The 16,655-nt window shown below is 38.1% G+C and overlaps 1 protein-coding gene across 8 annotated transcripts in view; it reads right to left on the bottom strand.

Moving 5' to 3' along the window:
* Nucleotides 1-16,655, bottom strand: part of RIC8B (RIC8 guanine nucleotide exchange factor B) — a 116,979-nt gene that overhangs the window by 51,607 nt on the left and 48,717 nt on the right. For all 8 annotated transcript variants that reach the window (XR_004039298.2, XR_009565579.1, XR_004039297.2 and 5 more), the window contains exon 4: nucleotides 14,258-14,352. Coding sequence is in view for 4 of the 8 variants with exons in the window: in XM_030856169.2 (XP_030712029.1) it covers nucleotides 14,258-14,352 (95 nt within the window). In the remaining 4 variants the exon portion in view is untranslated. The remainder of the gene's footprint in view (nucleotides 1-14,257; nucleotides 14,353-16,655) is intronic.

The raw sequence follows: 16,655 nt of genomic DNA on the forward strand, positions 1-16,655 counted from the left end.
AAAGCAGGGCCTATTTAGAGCTCCTTAATGCTCTGATTAAAGCCTTGATAGCTGTGGGAGAAGGAAGGCAACCTAAAATCCAGGCCTGTATCAATCGAGGGGCTAAACAATTTAATACCAGATGACACTAAGGAGCATGATAACAGTACAAGCAGACCTACAGCTGTTGGCAAACTTTCCTGGTCAAATGTATCTTCTTTACATTTGGGGCTCACATATCGTTTTTCATGGCTGGAAAATCTACTTAAATGAACCTCAAGATCTCCAAAAGATTTTCACATGTAAATACCTAAGTTTACTTTAGTCTAACTCAGTTCAGTAATTATTTATTGATTACTTATGCCAGGAATTTTTTAGGCAGGTATTATGAAGAAAATAGAAATAAATCCCTGCCCTTCTGGAGCTTATTTTCTAGCATGTAGAGAACAGTCAATTAAAAGTAAACAAACAGGGCTTCCCTGACAGCGCAGTGGTTGAGAGTCCGCCTGCCGATGCAGAGGACACGGGTTCGTGCCCCGGTCCGGGAAGATCCCACATGCCGCAGAGCGGCTGGGCCCGTGAGCCATGGCCGCTGAGCCTGCGCGTCCCGCAACAGGAGAGGCCACAACAGTGAGAGGCCCGGGCGTACCGCAAAAAAAAAAAAAAAAAAAGTAAACAAACAAAAGAAGTTAATTGAATAGAAGGTAGAAGGTGATAAATGGTCTGAGGGTAAAATTCAGGAGGTAAACAGGACGTGTGAGTTGTAATTTTGAATAGGGTAGTCTGAATAACCTCACTGAGATGGTGTCATTTAAGCAAAGACTTAAAGGAAGTTAGGGAGTGAGCCCTGTGACTACATACGGAAAGGGCGTTCCAGGAAGAAGGGCAGGAGCAAAGGCCCCAGGGCAGGAGTAGTGGCATGTATGAAGAACTGCAATGAAGTTGGTGTGGCTGAACCACCACACACAGGGCGAGGAGTGGGACAGGAGCTCAGCTGGGTAACAGGGGGCCAGATTGGTTTTACAGGCTATTATTACTTTAGTTTTTATCCTGAATGAAATGGGGAACCACTACAGGGCTTGGCATAGTAATATACTCTATCCTTATGTTAAAAGGATCACTCTGGCTACTGTGTTGAGAACAACTAGTAGGATGTCAAAGATGAGGAAGGCCAACCAGTTAGGGTGTTATTATAATAACTCAGGTGAATGAACACGGTGGTAACAGTGCAGTGGTCAGATCTGGATACATTTTGAAGATTTCCTGATAGGCTAGTTGTGGGGTGTGAGAATCCACGGTTCTAGCCTTAGCAAGTGGAAAGCTAGAGTTGCCATAAATTGAAATGGGAAACACTGCAGGAGAAGCAACATTTTAGGGGAAGAGTAAGAGTGTAATCTTGGATATGTTAAGTTTGGAATGTCTGTTATACTTCCAAATGGAGATGTTAACAGGAAGTTAACTGTAAGAGTCACGGAGATCAGGGAGGGAGATCTGGACTAGAGATATAAACTGAGGAGTCATTAGCATGTAGATGGTATTTAAAGACCAAGACTGGATTAGATCAGTAAAGGAGTGAGTGTGGATTGACAGATTATGAGAGATAGGCCTGGGGCACTCTACCATCCAGAGGCTGAGTGGGAGAGGAAGAAATTACAACTAGTGAGGTAGGAGGGAAACCAAGATAGGATGGTATCCTGGAAGAAAGTATATCAGTAAGAATGGAGTGATCACATGTGGTCAAATGATGTGGACAGATCAAGTGACTGGATTTAGAAACACAGAAGTGACCTTAATAATAGCCATTCTGGTGTAGTGGGACTAAAACCTGAGTAGACTAGATTCAAGAGAGAATAGTAGAAGAATCAGATAGTCGATACCTAGAGGAGGTTTACTGCAAAGGGCAAAAGAAGACTGGAACAGCAAATCCAGGTGGCAAAGTGTTAACCCATAGGGACCTGGTCATTGTTCTCTAAGTATGCTGTAGACATAGTCTCATTTCTGTATTTGTCCATGTTTTCTCCTGTTTAGAATGGTCTCATTCTTTAAGATTAGCTCAAGTCTCACTTTATTCTCAACAAATATTTACTATGCCTTGTACTAGATGCTAAGTATACAAAAATAAATAAAATATGCTCCTTTTCCTAAGAGAAGACAGCATAACATAATTTGTAGAGCAATGGGTTGAATTGTAAGTTGCCTCCTAGAAATGTGTGCCTTGGGCAAATTACATGACCTATTCTAGGCCTTGGTGTCCTTAATTCTAAAGTAAAGGGAAATAAATTTATCCCATCAGGTTGATGTGAGGATTAAATGAAAAAAGGCATGCAAAGCACTCTGCCTGGTACATAGTAAATGGCAGCTATTAAGGAGCTTTTGAACAGGAGACATACTATACCATAGGAGGGAACAGCAAATATCTGGAAGAATGAGAGAATATGGTATCTGTGGGGAAATGAAAACAGGTTCCTAAGTCTAAAGCAAAGGACAAGGCCTCTAAAGGACAGGGCCTTAGTAGGCATAAGACAAAAAAAGTGTGTGTATGAGTGTGTAGAGTGGGGAAGGGGGATTATAAAGGGGATTGCCATGATGAGATACATGTTATGGCCAAATGGGTTACTGATGACCTTAAACCAGAGTTGTGCTGGCAAAGGAGTAGGTGCAGAAGCCAGAAAAACACATTTCCCAGATGCATTTGCGGATCATTAATAAATGCATAGTGACAAAATAAGTTTGCTCTTAATCATAAAGACAGAGGGGAGCCACAAGAGGATTCTAAGCAGAGTTACTTTTTGAAAAACAACTCTGCGTGCAGTGGAAAGGATGGACCAGTCTGTCAGGTTAGGTAAAACTTTCCTACAGGACAGAGCAGCTTGAGTTTAGAACTGGAGAAAGAAGGTGGTCTGACAGATCTGGGGTTAGGCGCTTGAACACTGGCAGGACAGGACAATTAGGGAGTAGAGGGAGATGAACCAAATGATGAACCAATGCTTTAGAATAGAGAGGGAAGAAAGGAAACCTTAAGGAGGCTTACAGGTAGGAGAAAAAGGAATCACCAGGGGACCAGAGGTCTGGATGAGGATGGAGAACAGGTACAGTATGAGTGAGGAAGACTTTCCTCATCATGCTAGACCATAGTGAGCATGTTATCTGAATTCTATTAGCAATTATTATTTGGATAATTAATTTACTGGGAAACTACGCAAAAACTATCTTGTGACATCTCTTCTATTCTTTTCTTGATTGTTATTTAACTTTTCATAATATTCATGTCTTGTTTCCCCATTTATACTCTATGTTCCTCCAGACTATGCACTATGGTGTGGAATCCTTCAGGAACCTAGCATGGTACTCAGCTATAGTTCAGATAATATCTGTTCACCTAGATAACTGTTATTCACAGTGAGAATTAGGTTAAAGAGCTAAGAGTTTTAATAACAAAAAGAAAAAAACCCTCTCCCCAATCTCTCCGAACTCTCCTTTTTCTGTATACCTATATAAACTTGTTTATGTCTAACACAACACTCATCAAAACAAGTGCACTTATTCACTTAGCAGCCTCTTTTACCCCCTAGTTGGTGAGCCCTGGAGAACAAAGATTATACTGTATTCACCTTCGTTGCCTCTAGAGCTCAACATAGTGCCTAACACATAGTAAGTTCTCAGTTAATAAATATAAACCAAAATGAAATGTTCAATTTTCAAACATTTTTTAGAAGTCTGCCATGTGTAAGACACGCTTACTTTTTTTACATTTTACATTTTGCAATATGTGTATCAAATCAACACACTGTACACCTTAAATGTATACAATGTTATATGTCAATTATGTCTCAATAAAGCTAGAAAAAACAGACATTATGCTTAGCACTGTAATGAGGTGTCATTAGGTACTAAACTGTCCCCTTAAATATGTGAGATAAAATGAATTGGTTTAAACAAAGAACAACAAAAAAAAGCAGGGAGGTAAGTACTTTTTTTTTTTCCATTTTTCAATTTTATTTATTTTTTTATACAGCAGGTTCTTATTAGTTATCCATTTTATACATTATTAGTGTATATATGTTAATCCCAATCTCCCATTTCATCACACCACCACCACCCCCACTTTCCCCCCTTGGTATCCATACATTTGTTCTCTACACCTGTGTCTCTATTTCTGCCCTACAAACCTGTTCATCAGTACCATTTTTCTAGGTTCCACATATATGCGTTAATATACGATACTTGTTTTTCTCCTTCTGACTTACTTCACTCTGTATGACAGTCTCTAGGTCCATCCACATCTCTACAAATGACCCAATTTCGTTCCTTTTTATGGCTGAGTAATATTCCATTGTATATATGTACCACATCTTCTTTCTCCATTTGTCTGTCGATGGGCATTTAGGCTGCTTCCATGACCTGGCTATTGTAAACAGTGCTGCAAAGAACATTGGGGTGAATGTGTCTTTTTGAATTATGGTTTTCTCTGAGTATATGCCCAGTAGTGGGATTGCTGGGTCATATGGTAATTCTATTTTCAGTTTTTTAGGAAACCTCCATACTGTGCTCCATAGTGGCTGTATCAATTTACATTCCCCCCCAATGGTGCAAGAGGGTTCCCTTTCCTCCACACCCTCTCCAGCATTTGTTGTTTATAGATTGTCTGATGATGCCCATTCTAACCGGTGTGAGGTGATACCTCATTGCAGTTTTGATTTGCATTTCTCTAATAATTAGTGACGTTGAGCAGATTTTCATGTGCTTCTTGGCCATCTGTATGTCTTCTCTGGAGAAATGTCTATTTAGGGCTTCTGCCTATTTTTGGATTGGGTTGTTTTTTTGATATTGAGCTGCATGAGCTGTTTATATATTTTGGAGATTAATCCTTTGTCCATTGATTTGTCTGCAAGTATTTCCTCCCATTCTGAGGGTTCTCTTTTCGTCTTATGGATTCCTTTGCTTTGCAAAAGCTTTTAAGTTTCATTAGGTCCCATTTGTTTGTTTTTATTTCCATTACTCTAGGAGGTGGATCAAAGAAGATCTTGCTGTGATTTATGTCAAAGAGTGTTCTTCCTCTGTTTTCCTCTAAGAGTTTTACGGTGTCCAGTCTTACATTTAGGTCCCTAATCCATTCTGAGTTTATTTTTGTGTATAGTGTTAAGGAATGTTCTAATTTCATTCTTTTACATGTAGCTGTCCAGTTCTCCCAGCACCACTTATTGAAGAGACTGCCTTTTCTCCATTGTATATCCTTGCCTCCTTTGTCATAGATTAATTGACTACAGGTGTGTGGGTTTATCGCTGGGTGTGTGGGTTTATCTCTGGGCTTTCTATCCTGTTCCATTGATCTATATTTCTGGTTTTGTGCCAGTACCATATTGTCTTGATTACTGTAGCTTTGTAGTATAGTCTAAAGTCAGGGAGTCTCATTCTTCCAGCTCCGTTTTTTTCCCCTCAGGACTGCTTTGGCTATTCGGGGTCTACTGTGTCTCCATACAAATTTTAGGATTTTTTTTCTAGTCCTGTAAAAAATGCCATTTATAATTTGATAGGGATTGCATTGAATCTCCGGATTGCTTTGGGTAGTATAGGCATTTTCACAATATTGATTCTTCCAATCCAAGAACATGGTATATCTCTCCATCTGTTTGTATCAGCTTTACTTTCTTTCATCAGTGTCTTATAGTTTTCTGCATACAGGTCTTTTGTCTCCTTAGGTAGGTTTATTCCTAGGTATTTTATTCTTTTTGTTTCATAAATGGGAGTGTTTCCTTAACTTCTCGCTCAGATTTTTCATCATTAGTGTATAGGAATGCAAGAGGTTTCTGGGCATTAATTTTGTATCCTGCAACTTTACCAAATTCATTGATTAGCAGTTTTCTGGTGGCATCTTTAGGATTCTCTATGTATAGTATCATCTCATCTGCAAACAGTTACAGTTTTACTTCTTCTTTTCCAATTTGTACTCTTTTTACTTCTTTTTCTTCTCTGATTACCATGGCTGGGACTTCCAAAACTATGTTGAATAACAGTGGTGAGAGTGGTCATCCTTGTCTTTTTCCTGATCTTAGAGGAAATGCTTTCAGGTTTTCACCATTGAGAATGATGTTTGCTGTGGGTTTGTCATATATGGCCTTTATTATGTTGAAGTAGGTTCCCTCTGTGCCCACTTTCAGGAGACTTTTTATCATAAATGGGTGTTGAATTTTGTCAAAAGCTTTTTCTGCATCTATTCAGATGATCATATGGTTTTTATTCTTCAATTTGTTAATATGGTGTATCACATTGATTGATTTGTGTATATTGAAGAATCCTTGCATCCCTGGGATAAATCCCACTTGATCATGGTGTATGATCCTTTTAATGTGCTGTTATACTCTGTTTGCTAGTATTTTGTTGAGGATTTCTGCATCAATATTCATCAGTGATATTGGTCTGTAATTTTCTTTCTTTGTAGTATCTTTCTCTGGTTTTGGTATCAGGGTGATGGTCGCCTCATAGAATGAGTTTGGGAGTGTTCCTTCCTCTGCAATTGTTTGGAAGAGTTTGAGAAGAATAGGTGTTAGCTCTCCTCTAAATTTTTGATAGAATTCGCCTGTGAAGCCATCTGGTCCTGGAATTTGTTGGAAGATTTTTAATCACAGTTTCAATTTCATTACATGTGATTGGTCTGTTCATATTTCCTATTTCTTTCTGGTTCAGTCTTGGAAGGTTATACCTTTCTAAGAATTTGTCCATTTCTTCCAGGCTGTCCATTTTACTGGCATAGAGTTGCTTGTAGTAGTCCCCTAAGATGCTTGGTATTTCTGCGGTGTCTGTTGTAACTTCTCCTTTTTCACTTCTAATTTTATAGATTTGAGTCCTCTCCCTCTTTTTCTTGATGAGTCTGGCTAATGGTTTATCAATTTTATCTTCTCAAAGAACTGGCTTTTACTTCTATAGATCTTTGCTACTGTTTTGTTTCTATTTCATTTATTGCTGCTCTGATCTTTATGATTTCCTTCCTTCTACTAACTTTGGGTTTTGTTTGTTCTTCTTCCTCTAGTTCCTTTACATGTAAGGTTAGATTGTTTATTGGAGATTTTTCTTGTTGCTTGAGGTAAGCGTCTATTGCTATATACTTCCCTGTTAGAACTGCTTTTGCTGCATACCATAGGTTTTGGATTGTCGTGTTTTCGTTGTCCTTTGTCTCTAGGTATTTCCTGATTTCCTCTTTGATTTTTTCAGTGATCTCTTGGTTGTTTAGTAGCGTATTGTTTAGCCTCCATGTGTTTGTGTTTTTTACGTCTTTTTCGCTGTAATTGATTTCTAATCTCATAGCATTGTGATCAGAAAAGATGCTTGGTATGAGTCCAATTTTCTTAAATTTACTGAGGCTTGATTTGTGACCCAAGATATGATCTATCATGCAGAATGTTCTGTGTGCACTTGAGAAGAAAGTGTAATCTGCTGTTTTTGGATGGAATGTCCTACAAATATCAATTAAGTCTAACTGGTCTATTGTGTCACTTAAAGCTGTGTTTCCTTATTTATGTTCTGTTTGGAAAATCGGTCCATTGGTGTAAGTGAGGTGTTAAAGTCCCCCACTATTATTGTGTTACTGTCGATTTCCTCTTTTATAGCTGTTAGCAGTTGCCTTATGTATTGAGGTGCTCCTATGTTGGGAGCATATATATTTATAATTGTTATATCTTCTTCTTGGATTGATCCCTTGATCATTATGTAGTGTCCTTCCTTGTCTCTTGTAACATTCTTTATTTTAAAGTCTATTTTATCTGATATGAGTATTGCAACTCCAGCTTTCTTTTGATTTCCATTTGCACAGAATATCTTTTTTCATCCCCTCACTTTCAGTCTGCATGTGTCCCTAGGTCTGAAGTGGGTCTCTTGTAGACAGCATATATATGGGTCTTGTTTTTGTATCCATTCAGCAAGCCTGTGTCTTTTGGTTGGAGCATTTAATCCATTCACGTTTAAGGTAATTATCGATATGTATGTTCCTGTTACCATTTTCTTAATTGTTTTGGGTTTATTTTTGTAGGTCCTTTTCTTCTCTTGTGTTTCCCGCCTAGAGAAGTTTCTTTAGCATTTGTTGTCAAGCTGGTTTGGTGGTACTGAATTCTCTTAGCTTTTGCTTGTCTGTAAAGCTTTTGATTTCTCCATCAAATCTGATAGAGATGCTTGCTGGGTAGAGTAATCTTGGGTGTAATTTCTTCCCTTTCATCACTTTAAATATGTCATGCCACTCCCTTCTGGCTTGTAGAGTTTCTGCTGAGAAATCAGCTGTTAACCTTATGGGAGTTCCCTTGTATGTTATTTGTCATTTTTCCCTTGCTGCTTTCAATAATTCTTCTTTGTCTTTAATTTTTGTCAATTTGATTACTGTGTGTTTGGCATGTTTCTCCTTGGATTTATCCTGCCTGGGACTCTCTGCACTTCCTGGACTTGGGTGGCTATTTCCTTGTCCATGTTAGGGAAGTTTTCAACTATAATCTCTCTCTTCAAATATTTTCTCAGGTCCTCTCTCTCCTCTCCTTCTGGGACCCCTTTAATGTGAATGTTGGTGCATTTAATGGTGTCCCAGAGGTCCCTTAGGCTGTCTTCATTTCTTTTCATTCTTTTTTCTTCATTCTGTTCCACAATAGTGAATTCCACCGTTCTGTCTTCCAGGTCTTTTATCTGTTCTTCTGCCTCAGCTTTCTACTATTGATTCCTTCTAGTGTATTTTCATTTCAGTTATTGTATTGTTCATCTCTGTTTGTTTGTTCTTTAATTCCTCTAGGTCTTTGTTAAACATTTCTTGCATCTTCTCCGTCTTGGCCTCCATTCTTTTTCCAAGGTCCTGGATCATCTTCACTATCATTATTCTGAATTCTTTTTCTGGAAGGTTGCCTATCTCCACTTCATTTAGTTGTTTTTCTGGGGTTTTATCTTGTTTCTTCATCTGGTACATAGCCCTCTGCCTTTTCATCTTGTCTTTCTGTGAATGTGGTTTTTGTTTCACAGGCTGTAGGACTGTAGTTCTGCCTGCTTCTGTCCTCTGATGGATGAGGCTATCTAAGAGGCTTGTGCAGGTTTCCTGATGGGAGGGACTGGTGGTGGTAGAGCTGGGTGTTGCTCTGGTGGGCAGAGCTCAGTAAAACTTTAATCTGCTTGTCTGCTGATGGGTGGGGCTAGGTTCCTTCCCTGTTGGTTGTTTGGCCTGATACGACCCAACACTGGAGCCTACCCGGCTCTTTGGTGGGGTAATGGTGGACTGTGGGAGGGCTCACGCCAAGGAGTACTTCCCAGAACTTCTGCTGCCAGTGTCCTTGTCCTCCTGGTGAGCCACAGCCACCCCCCACCTCTGCAGGAGACCCTCCAACACTAGCAGGTAGGTCTGGTTCAGTCTCCTGTGGGGTTACTGCTCCTTCTCCAGGTCCTAATGCGCACACTACGTTGTGTGTGCCCTCCAAGAATGGAGTCTCTGTTACCCCTGTCCTGTTGAAGTCCTGCAATCAAATCCCGCTAGCCTTCAAAATCTGATTCTCTAGGAATTCCTCCTCCCGTTGCCGGACCCCCAGGCTGGGAAGCCTGACGTGGGGCTCAGAACCTTCACTCCAGTGAGTGGACTTCTGTGGTATAAGTGTTCTCCAGTTTGTGAGTCACCCACCCAGCAGTTATGGGATTTGATTTTATTGTGATTGCGCAGCTCCTACCGTCTCATTGTGGCTTCTCCTTTGTCTTTGGATGTGTGGTATCTTTTTTGGTGAGTTCCAGTGTCTTCCTATCGATGACTGTTCAGCAGTTAGTTGTGATTCCCATGCTCTCACAAGAGGGAGTGAGAGCACGTCCTTCTACTCCACCATCTTGAACCAATCTTCAGGGAGGTAAGTACTTTTTAAATAACACTGGCTCTTTTGGGTAAAAACAAAACAAAACAAAAAAAAGCTTTGTAGATGCCAATGTGTTGCATGGAAGAAATTATGCTGAAAAGCTGCAAGAAATTAAATCAGATCTGGTCCTCCCCTCTCCTTTCTTCTCTAGTGTATAGGCCATCCCCATCTTTCCCCTTCTCTCCAAATAAAACAAAATCACAACCACATCCACATGCAACTTTTTTTTGGCTAAGTGTTTATGCATAAGCTTACTGATTATGGACAAGAGGGCTCAAAATACTCTCAGGCAGATATTAGAATTGGACAGAATTAGGATGTCCTTTAATGGAGCCAAAAGGGTGGATCATACCAACAATTTACTTATTACCATAAGTATAGACAAAAGGAAATGAAATAGAACAAATAGATTGTAGAAACTATATAAGATGCTGATTAGTGGAAAGGAAGTCGACATCAAGGTCAGCTATCATCGTGAACTAACTCATTTTATCTCTATGTCCACGTTCTCCTGATTTCTCTAGGGAAAAAAGAAAAAGACACTGTCTTACACAGACAACATATCAGAAAAACTGCTGCTAAGCCATTTTTTGACCCACTCATCTCCTAGAGTACCTTAACAGGCTCCTGACATGCCTACCAAGCATCTGGCTTGAGAAACTCTTAGATTAACAGAAAACAGACTTCACTACACAATCGCAATATATACAAAGAAATAGCTTCCTAAACAAAACATGAAAATTCAGTAAACTTCCACAATGTTCACTGCAGCTCTATTTACAATAGCCAGGACATAGAAGCAACCTAAGTGTCCATCAACAGATGAATGGATAAAGAAGATGTGGCACACATATACAATGGAATATTACTCAGCCATACAAAGAAATGAAATTGAGTTATTTGTAGGGAGGTGGATGGACCTAGAGTCTGTCATACAGAGTGAAGTCAAAAAGTGAAAAACAAGTACTGTGTGCTAACACATATATATGGAATCTAAAACAACATAAAAATGGTTCTGAAGAACCTAGGGGCAAGACAGGAATAAATATGCAGATGTAGAGAATAGACTTGAGGACATGGGGAGGGGGAAGGGTAAGCTGGGACGAAGTGAGAGAGTGGCATGGACTTATATATACTACCAAATGTAAAATAGATAGCAAATGGGAAGCAGGTGCATAGCACAGGGAGATCAGCTCGGTGCTTTGTGACCACCTAGAGGGGTGGGATAGGGAGGGTGGAAGGGAGACACAAGAGGGGAGAGATATGGGGATATATGTATATATATAGCTGATTCACTTTGTTATAAAGCAGAAACTAACATACCACTGTAAAGCAATTATACTGTAATAAAGATGTTAAAAAAAATTCAATAAACCTTAAAAAGGAGTTTTAGAACTAAACATTGGATCTAAAAGCTAATATGCTCATTATAATAATAGTAACAGAAGTAGCAGTGGCTGCAGTGTTGTGGCAGTGGCAGTAGCAGCTCCTCCCCCATTTACTGAGAGCTTACTCAGTGCCAGGGACGGATGGCTTTACTAATTTCTCATTTAATCATTATTACAACCCTTTGAGTTTGATGACAATGCATAACCATACACCACACTATCTAGGTTTACCTCTTTCATTACCTTTTTCCTTAAAAAAAAAAAGCAAAAAACAAACTTAGATATTAACTTTAAAAAATGGAATGGGGCTTCCCTGGTGGCGCAGTGGTTGAGAGCCCGCCTGCCAATGCAGGGGACACGGGTTCGTGCCCCGGTCCGGGAAGATCCCACAGGCTGTGGAACGGCTATGCCCATGAGCCATGGCCGCTGAGCCTGCGCGTCTGGAGCCTGTGCTCCGCAACGGGAGAGGCCACAACAGTGAGAGGCCCGCGTACCGCAAAAAAAAAAAAAAAAAAAAAAAAAATAGAATGAGATGTTACCTTGAAACATTCTGATTATTTTTAAAATGATGTCTTAAACACACACACACACACACAAACTCTTTTCAGAGTCACTACAAATGGGCAGAATTTAGTAGATATTACAATTCTAGTAAGGTTCTTAAAATAGCCCTTTGAGGTTGGTATAGTATTTTTTCTGCATTTAAATGGATTAGCTTAGAGTCATTACTGCTCAAATGATACTAATCACTTTAATTCTGATTTAAGGGACATGCAGGGCCAGCCCAGATAAACTGTCATGTCAGCAGCAACCTCAATCTCCCAGGAAAGCCTTTTAGCAATACATATAAATCTTGTCTATGGCTCTAGGGGTATTCCTTCTTATTTACAATGTAGCTAACAGATATTTTATCAGAGCAACTTATAGAAGTAAATTTAAAGAAAAATATCTTTTAAATTTATTTAAGAAAAATAAATATTTAAAGCAAATATCATCAGAAAGTAAAATAAAGAAATCTATACTTTAAAAAAATCTGAGTGTTAAAACCTCTTTACAGTTTTGCTCTCTTTTTACGAATACTGGGTACTGTTTTAAAATATTAAATTCACTCTTCAGAGAAAGCCTTAACAATGTTTTTGTGACTACTGTAACAATTCCCATCAAAACACTTTCTTCTCACATCCTTGTATGAATGTCATTTAACTTGTGATATGTAATTTCCAAAATAAATAAATAAATACATACATACATACATACATTTATACCTGGGCTTATAAACCCATTTTCTTGTAGTTTTAAGTTTGAATAGCTAGATTTCTAGTGTCTCTTGATTATAAAAAATTAGTCAGACAAAAATGCTTAATAAAATCTTTTTAGAGGATATGATTTATTGCAGTTAATCTGATTATTTTTAAAGACACAGCTTCAAGAAAATTAAAGGAAATTTTGATCTGTAGCTGCAGAAAGAAGTATACTTTTTAATTTTGAAGAAAACAATCTTTTGAAGACTTGCAGGGCAGAGTACATAAAGATAACCTACCAACAAACTCAGTACAATATCAAATAATAAACTGCCAATCATAACTAAAATAATATGGGTATGACTGAAAAAAGAACAAGGGTATGTTTCACTTTACACTCTGGTTGTATTTCTATAGTTTTATTTAAGCCATATTGTGGAAAACAGAATACTATAAATGCTCAAAAGGTAATTTCTACTAAGAACTCAGTTTTAAATTATTTGTAAAGCAGACTTAATGCCAAAGTTATTTGCTTGCAGATTTGAAATTTATTTGAATTGTTTAAAATGCCATTTGTGTTCTTATAGAATAAAGTGCCACGAGCAATCAATCTCATGTTAAAGTCAGAGGACTTGTTACTAGAAACCTGATACAAAATAGTAAGAGAACTAGAAAGATGCATTAATACTGCTTCAGCTGTTCTCAGAGAATGATAATTTAAAAAAAAGAATTTATTTATTTATTTGTTTTTTTTTGGCTGCATTGGGTCTTCATTGCTGCGCGTGGGCTTTCTCTAGTTGCTGCGAGTGTGTGCTACTCTTCGTTGCTGTGCACAGTCTTCTCGTTGCAGTGGCTTCTCTTGTTGTGGAGCACGGGCTCTGTGTGCAGGGGCTTCAGTAGTTGTGGCTCTCGGCTCTAGAGCACAGGCTCAGTAGTTGTGACACGTGGGCTCTAGAGCCCAGGCTCAGTAGTTGTGGCTCGTGGGCTCTAGAGTGCAGGCTCAGTAGTTGTGGTGCATGGGCTTAGTTGCTCTGCGGCATGTGGGATCTTCCCAGACCAGGGCTCGAACCCACGTGCCCTGCATTGGCAGGTGGATTCTTAACCACTGTGCCATCAGGGAAGCCCCGAGAATGATAACTTTTAACAGCATTCCATAATAGCTCTAATAGGCAAGTCACAAAAATTGAACTATTTTTTATATATTAATACTTGAGACTGTGGCCCAAATCTTATAATAAGTTTTAAAAATTTAATTCATGTTGCTTAAGATATACTTTTTGGTAAATACTCTTACAATGAAAATAGTGAGATTATTAGTTTAAGTGTAGTAATTAAAATCAGGGTTCAACCCCAAGCTCTTTCACTTATTAGGGTTGAACAATCTTGGAGAAACTGCTTGATTTTTCTAGGACTCAGTTTCATCATGTATTGAAAGGGAAAAATAGTACCTACCTCATAAGGTTGGTGTGATGATTAAAAGAAGTTAATCTTTATAAAGCACTTAGCATAATGCCACACACAGTATTCAATAACTGTGTGCTATTATTATCATTCTGGGTTTTATTGTTGAATGCAACAAATGCCAAATTCTCTTCTCTTGTTGGGGCTTAATATAACAAAGTCAAAGAATGAAAATTTCTCATCAGGGCATAGTAATGATTTCTGACCTACCAGCTACCCAGTTTACTGTAATATTTTCACTTTCTTGTGTTTATAACAATTAAAATTAGATGCATAAAAACAATAAGAACTTATTATGTCTTTCACTGAAATATCAGTAGAGGTTACCTACCTGTGTAGCTCTTCTGTTTTGTCTTCAGTTGGACCTACGATTAGTAAACAATGGCGAAGAACAGCTGCCATGACACGAAACTGATGAGAATCACCCTATGGCAAATAAAAGAGAGGTGAGGAAAAATTGGAGATTGAATGAATGCCTTAATGAAGAAGTCCGGTACATTACTACAACCCTGGGAGTCATCCTATGGCCCATTTAACACCCAAAACAGTTATTCTTATGCCATACATAATAGAAGTCAGGATATTCTAGGAAGAATTCCCAAGTATTAACAAAGTATTAACTAAGTGAATTGTCATCATCTCATATGAACAGCTACAGCCACTGCCAGAAATGGCTGAAACCATAAGTTATTGATCTATCCTTCCCCTTATGACATGTCAGGCAAAGAGAAATATGATCAGCATCCATATATTATTACCTACTCTGTTTTACCTGTCCATAAGATTTAATTCAACTAGGGATCTTTTCCATTTCCAGAAAGTCTAGATTCTTTTGTTGGATAGTATACTGTTCCAGTTTACGAGTCATTATAAAAGTTCAAACAGATATAATACTATCAGTATTTTAGAAGCGGGTTGTACATCCTTAATAAAAATGTCTTATCTCTTAACTTTCAAAAACAATGCATTAAAATCTATAATCTATCAACTTCATTTTAATGAATCTTCTTAATCTCCTAGTTCCTCCAAATCTTATTCCTAGTTTCTCCAAAGCGACCAGCAAGTGATGAAAAATAAGCACTCTTGAGTTTAATCTCCTATTTTCCCAATGTTTACTCATTGGTAGTGGTATTAGGCACACATAGAGTCCGAGGGAAGGCAAATAATAGGAAATAAGCTGAGCTCTGAATAATCACTTGGTTTACCTCCTAATTTATCATGAGATCTTGGGCCACTACAATTTTTTTAATCATCTGAATCAAGGCTGTACCTTTCTTCTTCCAAATTTTTAGTAATTAAGAAGACATGAAATTAGTGATAATTATCTATTATAATCAGATCCTGGATATGTTATATTTCAGGAAGGTTCCAATTACTTCAAAAGCTATTAAAATTTTTAAAGCTCTGTATATACATAATTGATTTCAAGTCTGTATGAAGTGAAATATATTCACATATTATACATATATAGCCTATATTTATATATATAACTCAGCCCTTCTAGGAAGATGTCTTTTATAAAATCTAACAAACAATAGCACAGTTTCATTACTCATAATGTGGATAACAATATTTTAAAATAACACCATCATGTGTAGATTTGGAAGAGATGAAGGTCTCAGTGGCATAACAGAAAAAGCACTTTACTTAGAGTCAAGAGTCTAGGTTGTGACCTTAGGCAAGTCATATGGCTTCTCTAAGCCAAAGTTTCCCCATATGCATCTCCACAAACATGAGATTGTTAGGGTTGTAAAAGGATTAAAGAAGATGATACACATGAAAATGCTTAGTACTTTCAGTGAAATATTTGAGGGTGAGGGGAAGGATGAGGCAGGAAGGAAACAAAAGGTAAGACTGATAGAGCTGAAATGAGTGATAACGAAATTATTGCGTGTTGGGGAGGGGGACCGGTGGAATGCTAGAGACACTAAGGGTTTGGAACGAACACTGTTCCACTTGCCATCTATCTTCAAATGCCTGAATCAAAATTCTCTAATATGCAAATATACTTTTACATATCCCACATTATATGAACCACACTGAAATGCATGTGAAACTCACCCATTACTTAACTCTTAAAAAGTTCATATTTTCCTTGTTTTTGATAATTAACTAAGAATGCACTTCCTTTTAAACTAGATTTTCCTTTATTTTAAATATCACAATCATTTTCCTCTCATGCTGATGTTGACAAGCCCCTTGCAAAACTCCATTTTGGTCCTTCCACTATTTGCAACTGTAAGTGAAAATCCTACTTCCTTCCATCCCCTTTCCTCCTGTCCCAATTTTCATGACACCAATTCCCCAGTTGTACCCTGTAGGTCTGCCTGCCCTCTTTTACTGTCCACTAAATTCTATTTCTTTACTCAAAACAACTACTGAAGTCCCGGGATTGTGTGCCTCTACTTTTAGTATCAATGACTCCTTTTCATCCTCCAGGTCTCAGAGAAGCCCCTTCTTTGACCACCTTATTTAGGTAGATTCCTTTTTTCATTATCTCTATCATTGTATCTTGCTATGATTTCTTTCAGGAAATCATAATCTGTAATTCCACATTTGTTTACATACTTACATATGCATTGTTTTCTCCATTCATCTAGCACCTTCACAAGTTTTAGAGGGCATGTGTTTAACAAAGTGTTCAATAATTTTTAATGTAAATGAAAAGTAAAACAAACAAAAAAGTGCTCAAATCATAAGTGTACAGCTAGATAAATTTTCACAAAACG

This window comes from Globicephala melas, chromosome 10 (assembly GCF_963455315.2).
Source record: "Globicephala melas chromosome 10, mGloMel1.2, whole genome shotgun sequence".
Classification (NCBI taxonomy): Eukaryota; Metazoa; Chordata; class Mammalia; order Artiodactyla; family Delphinidae; genus Globicephala; species Globicephala melas.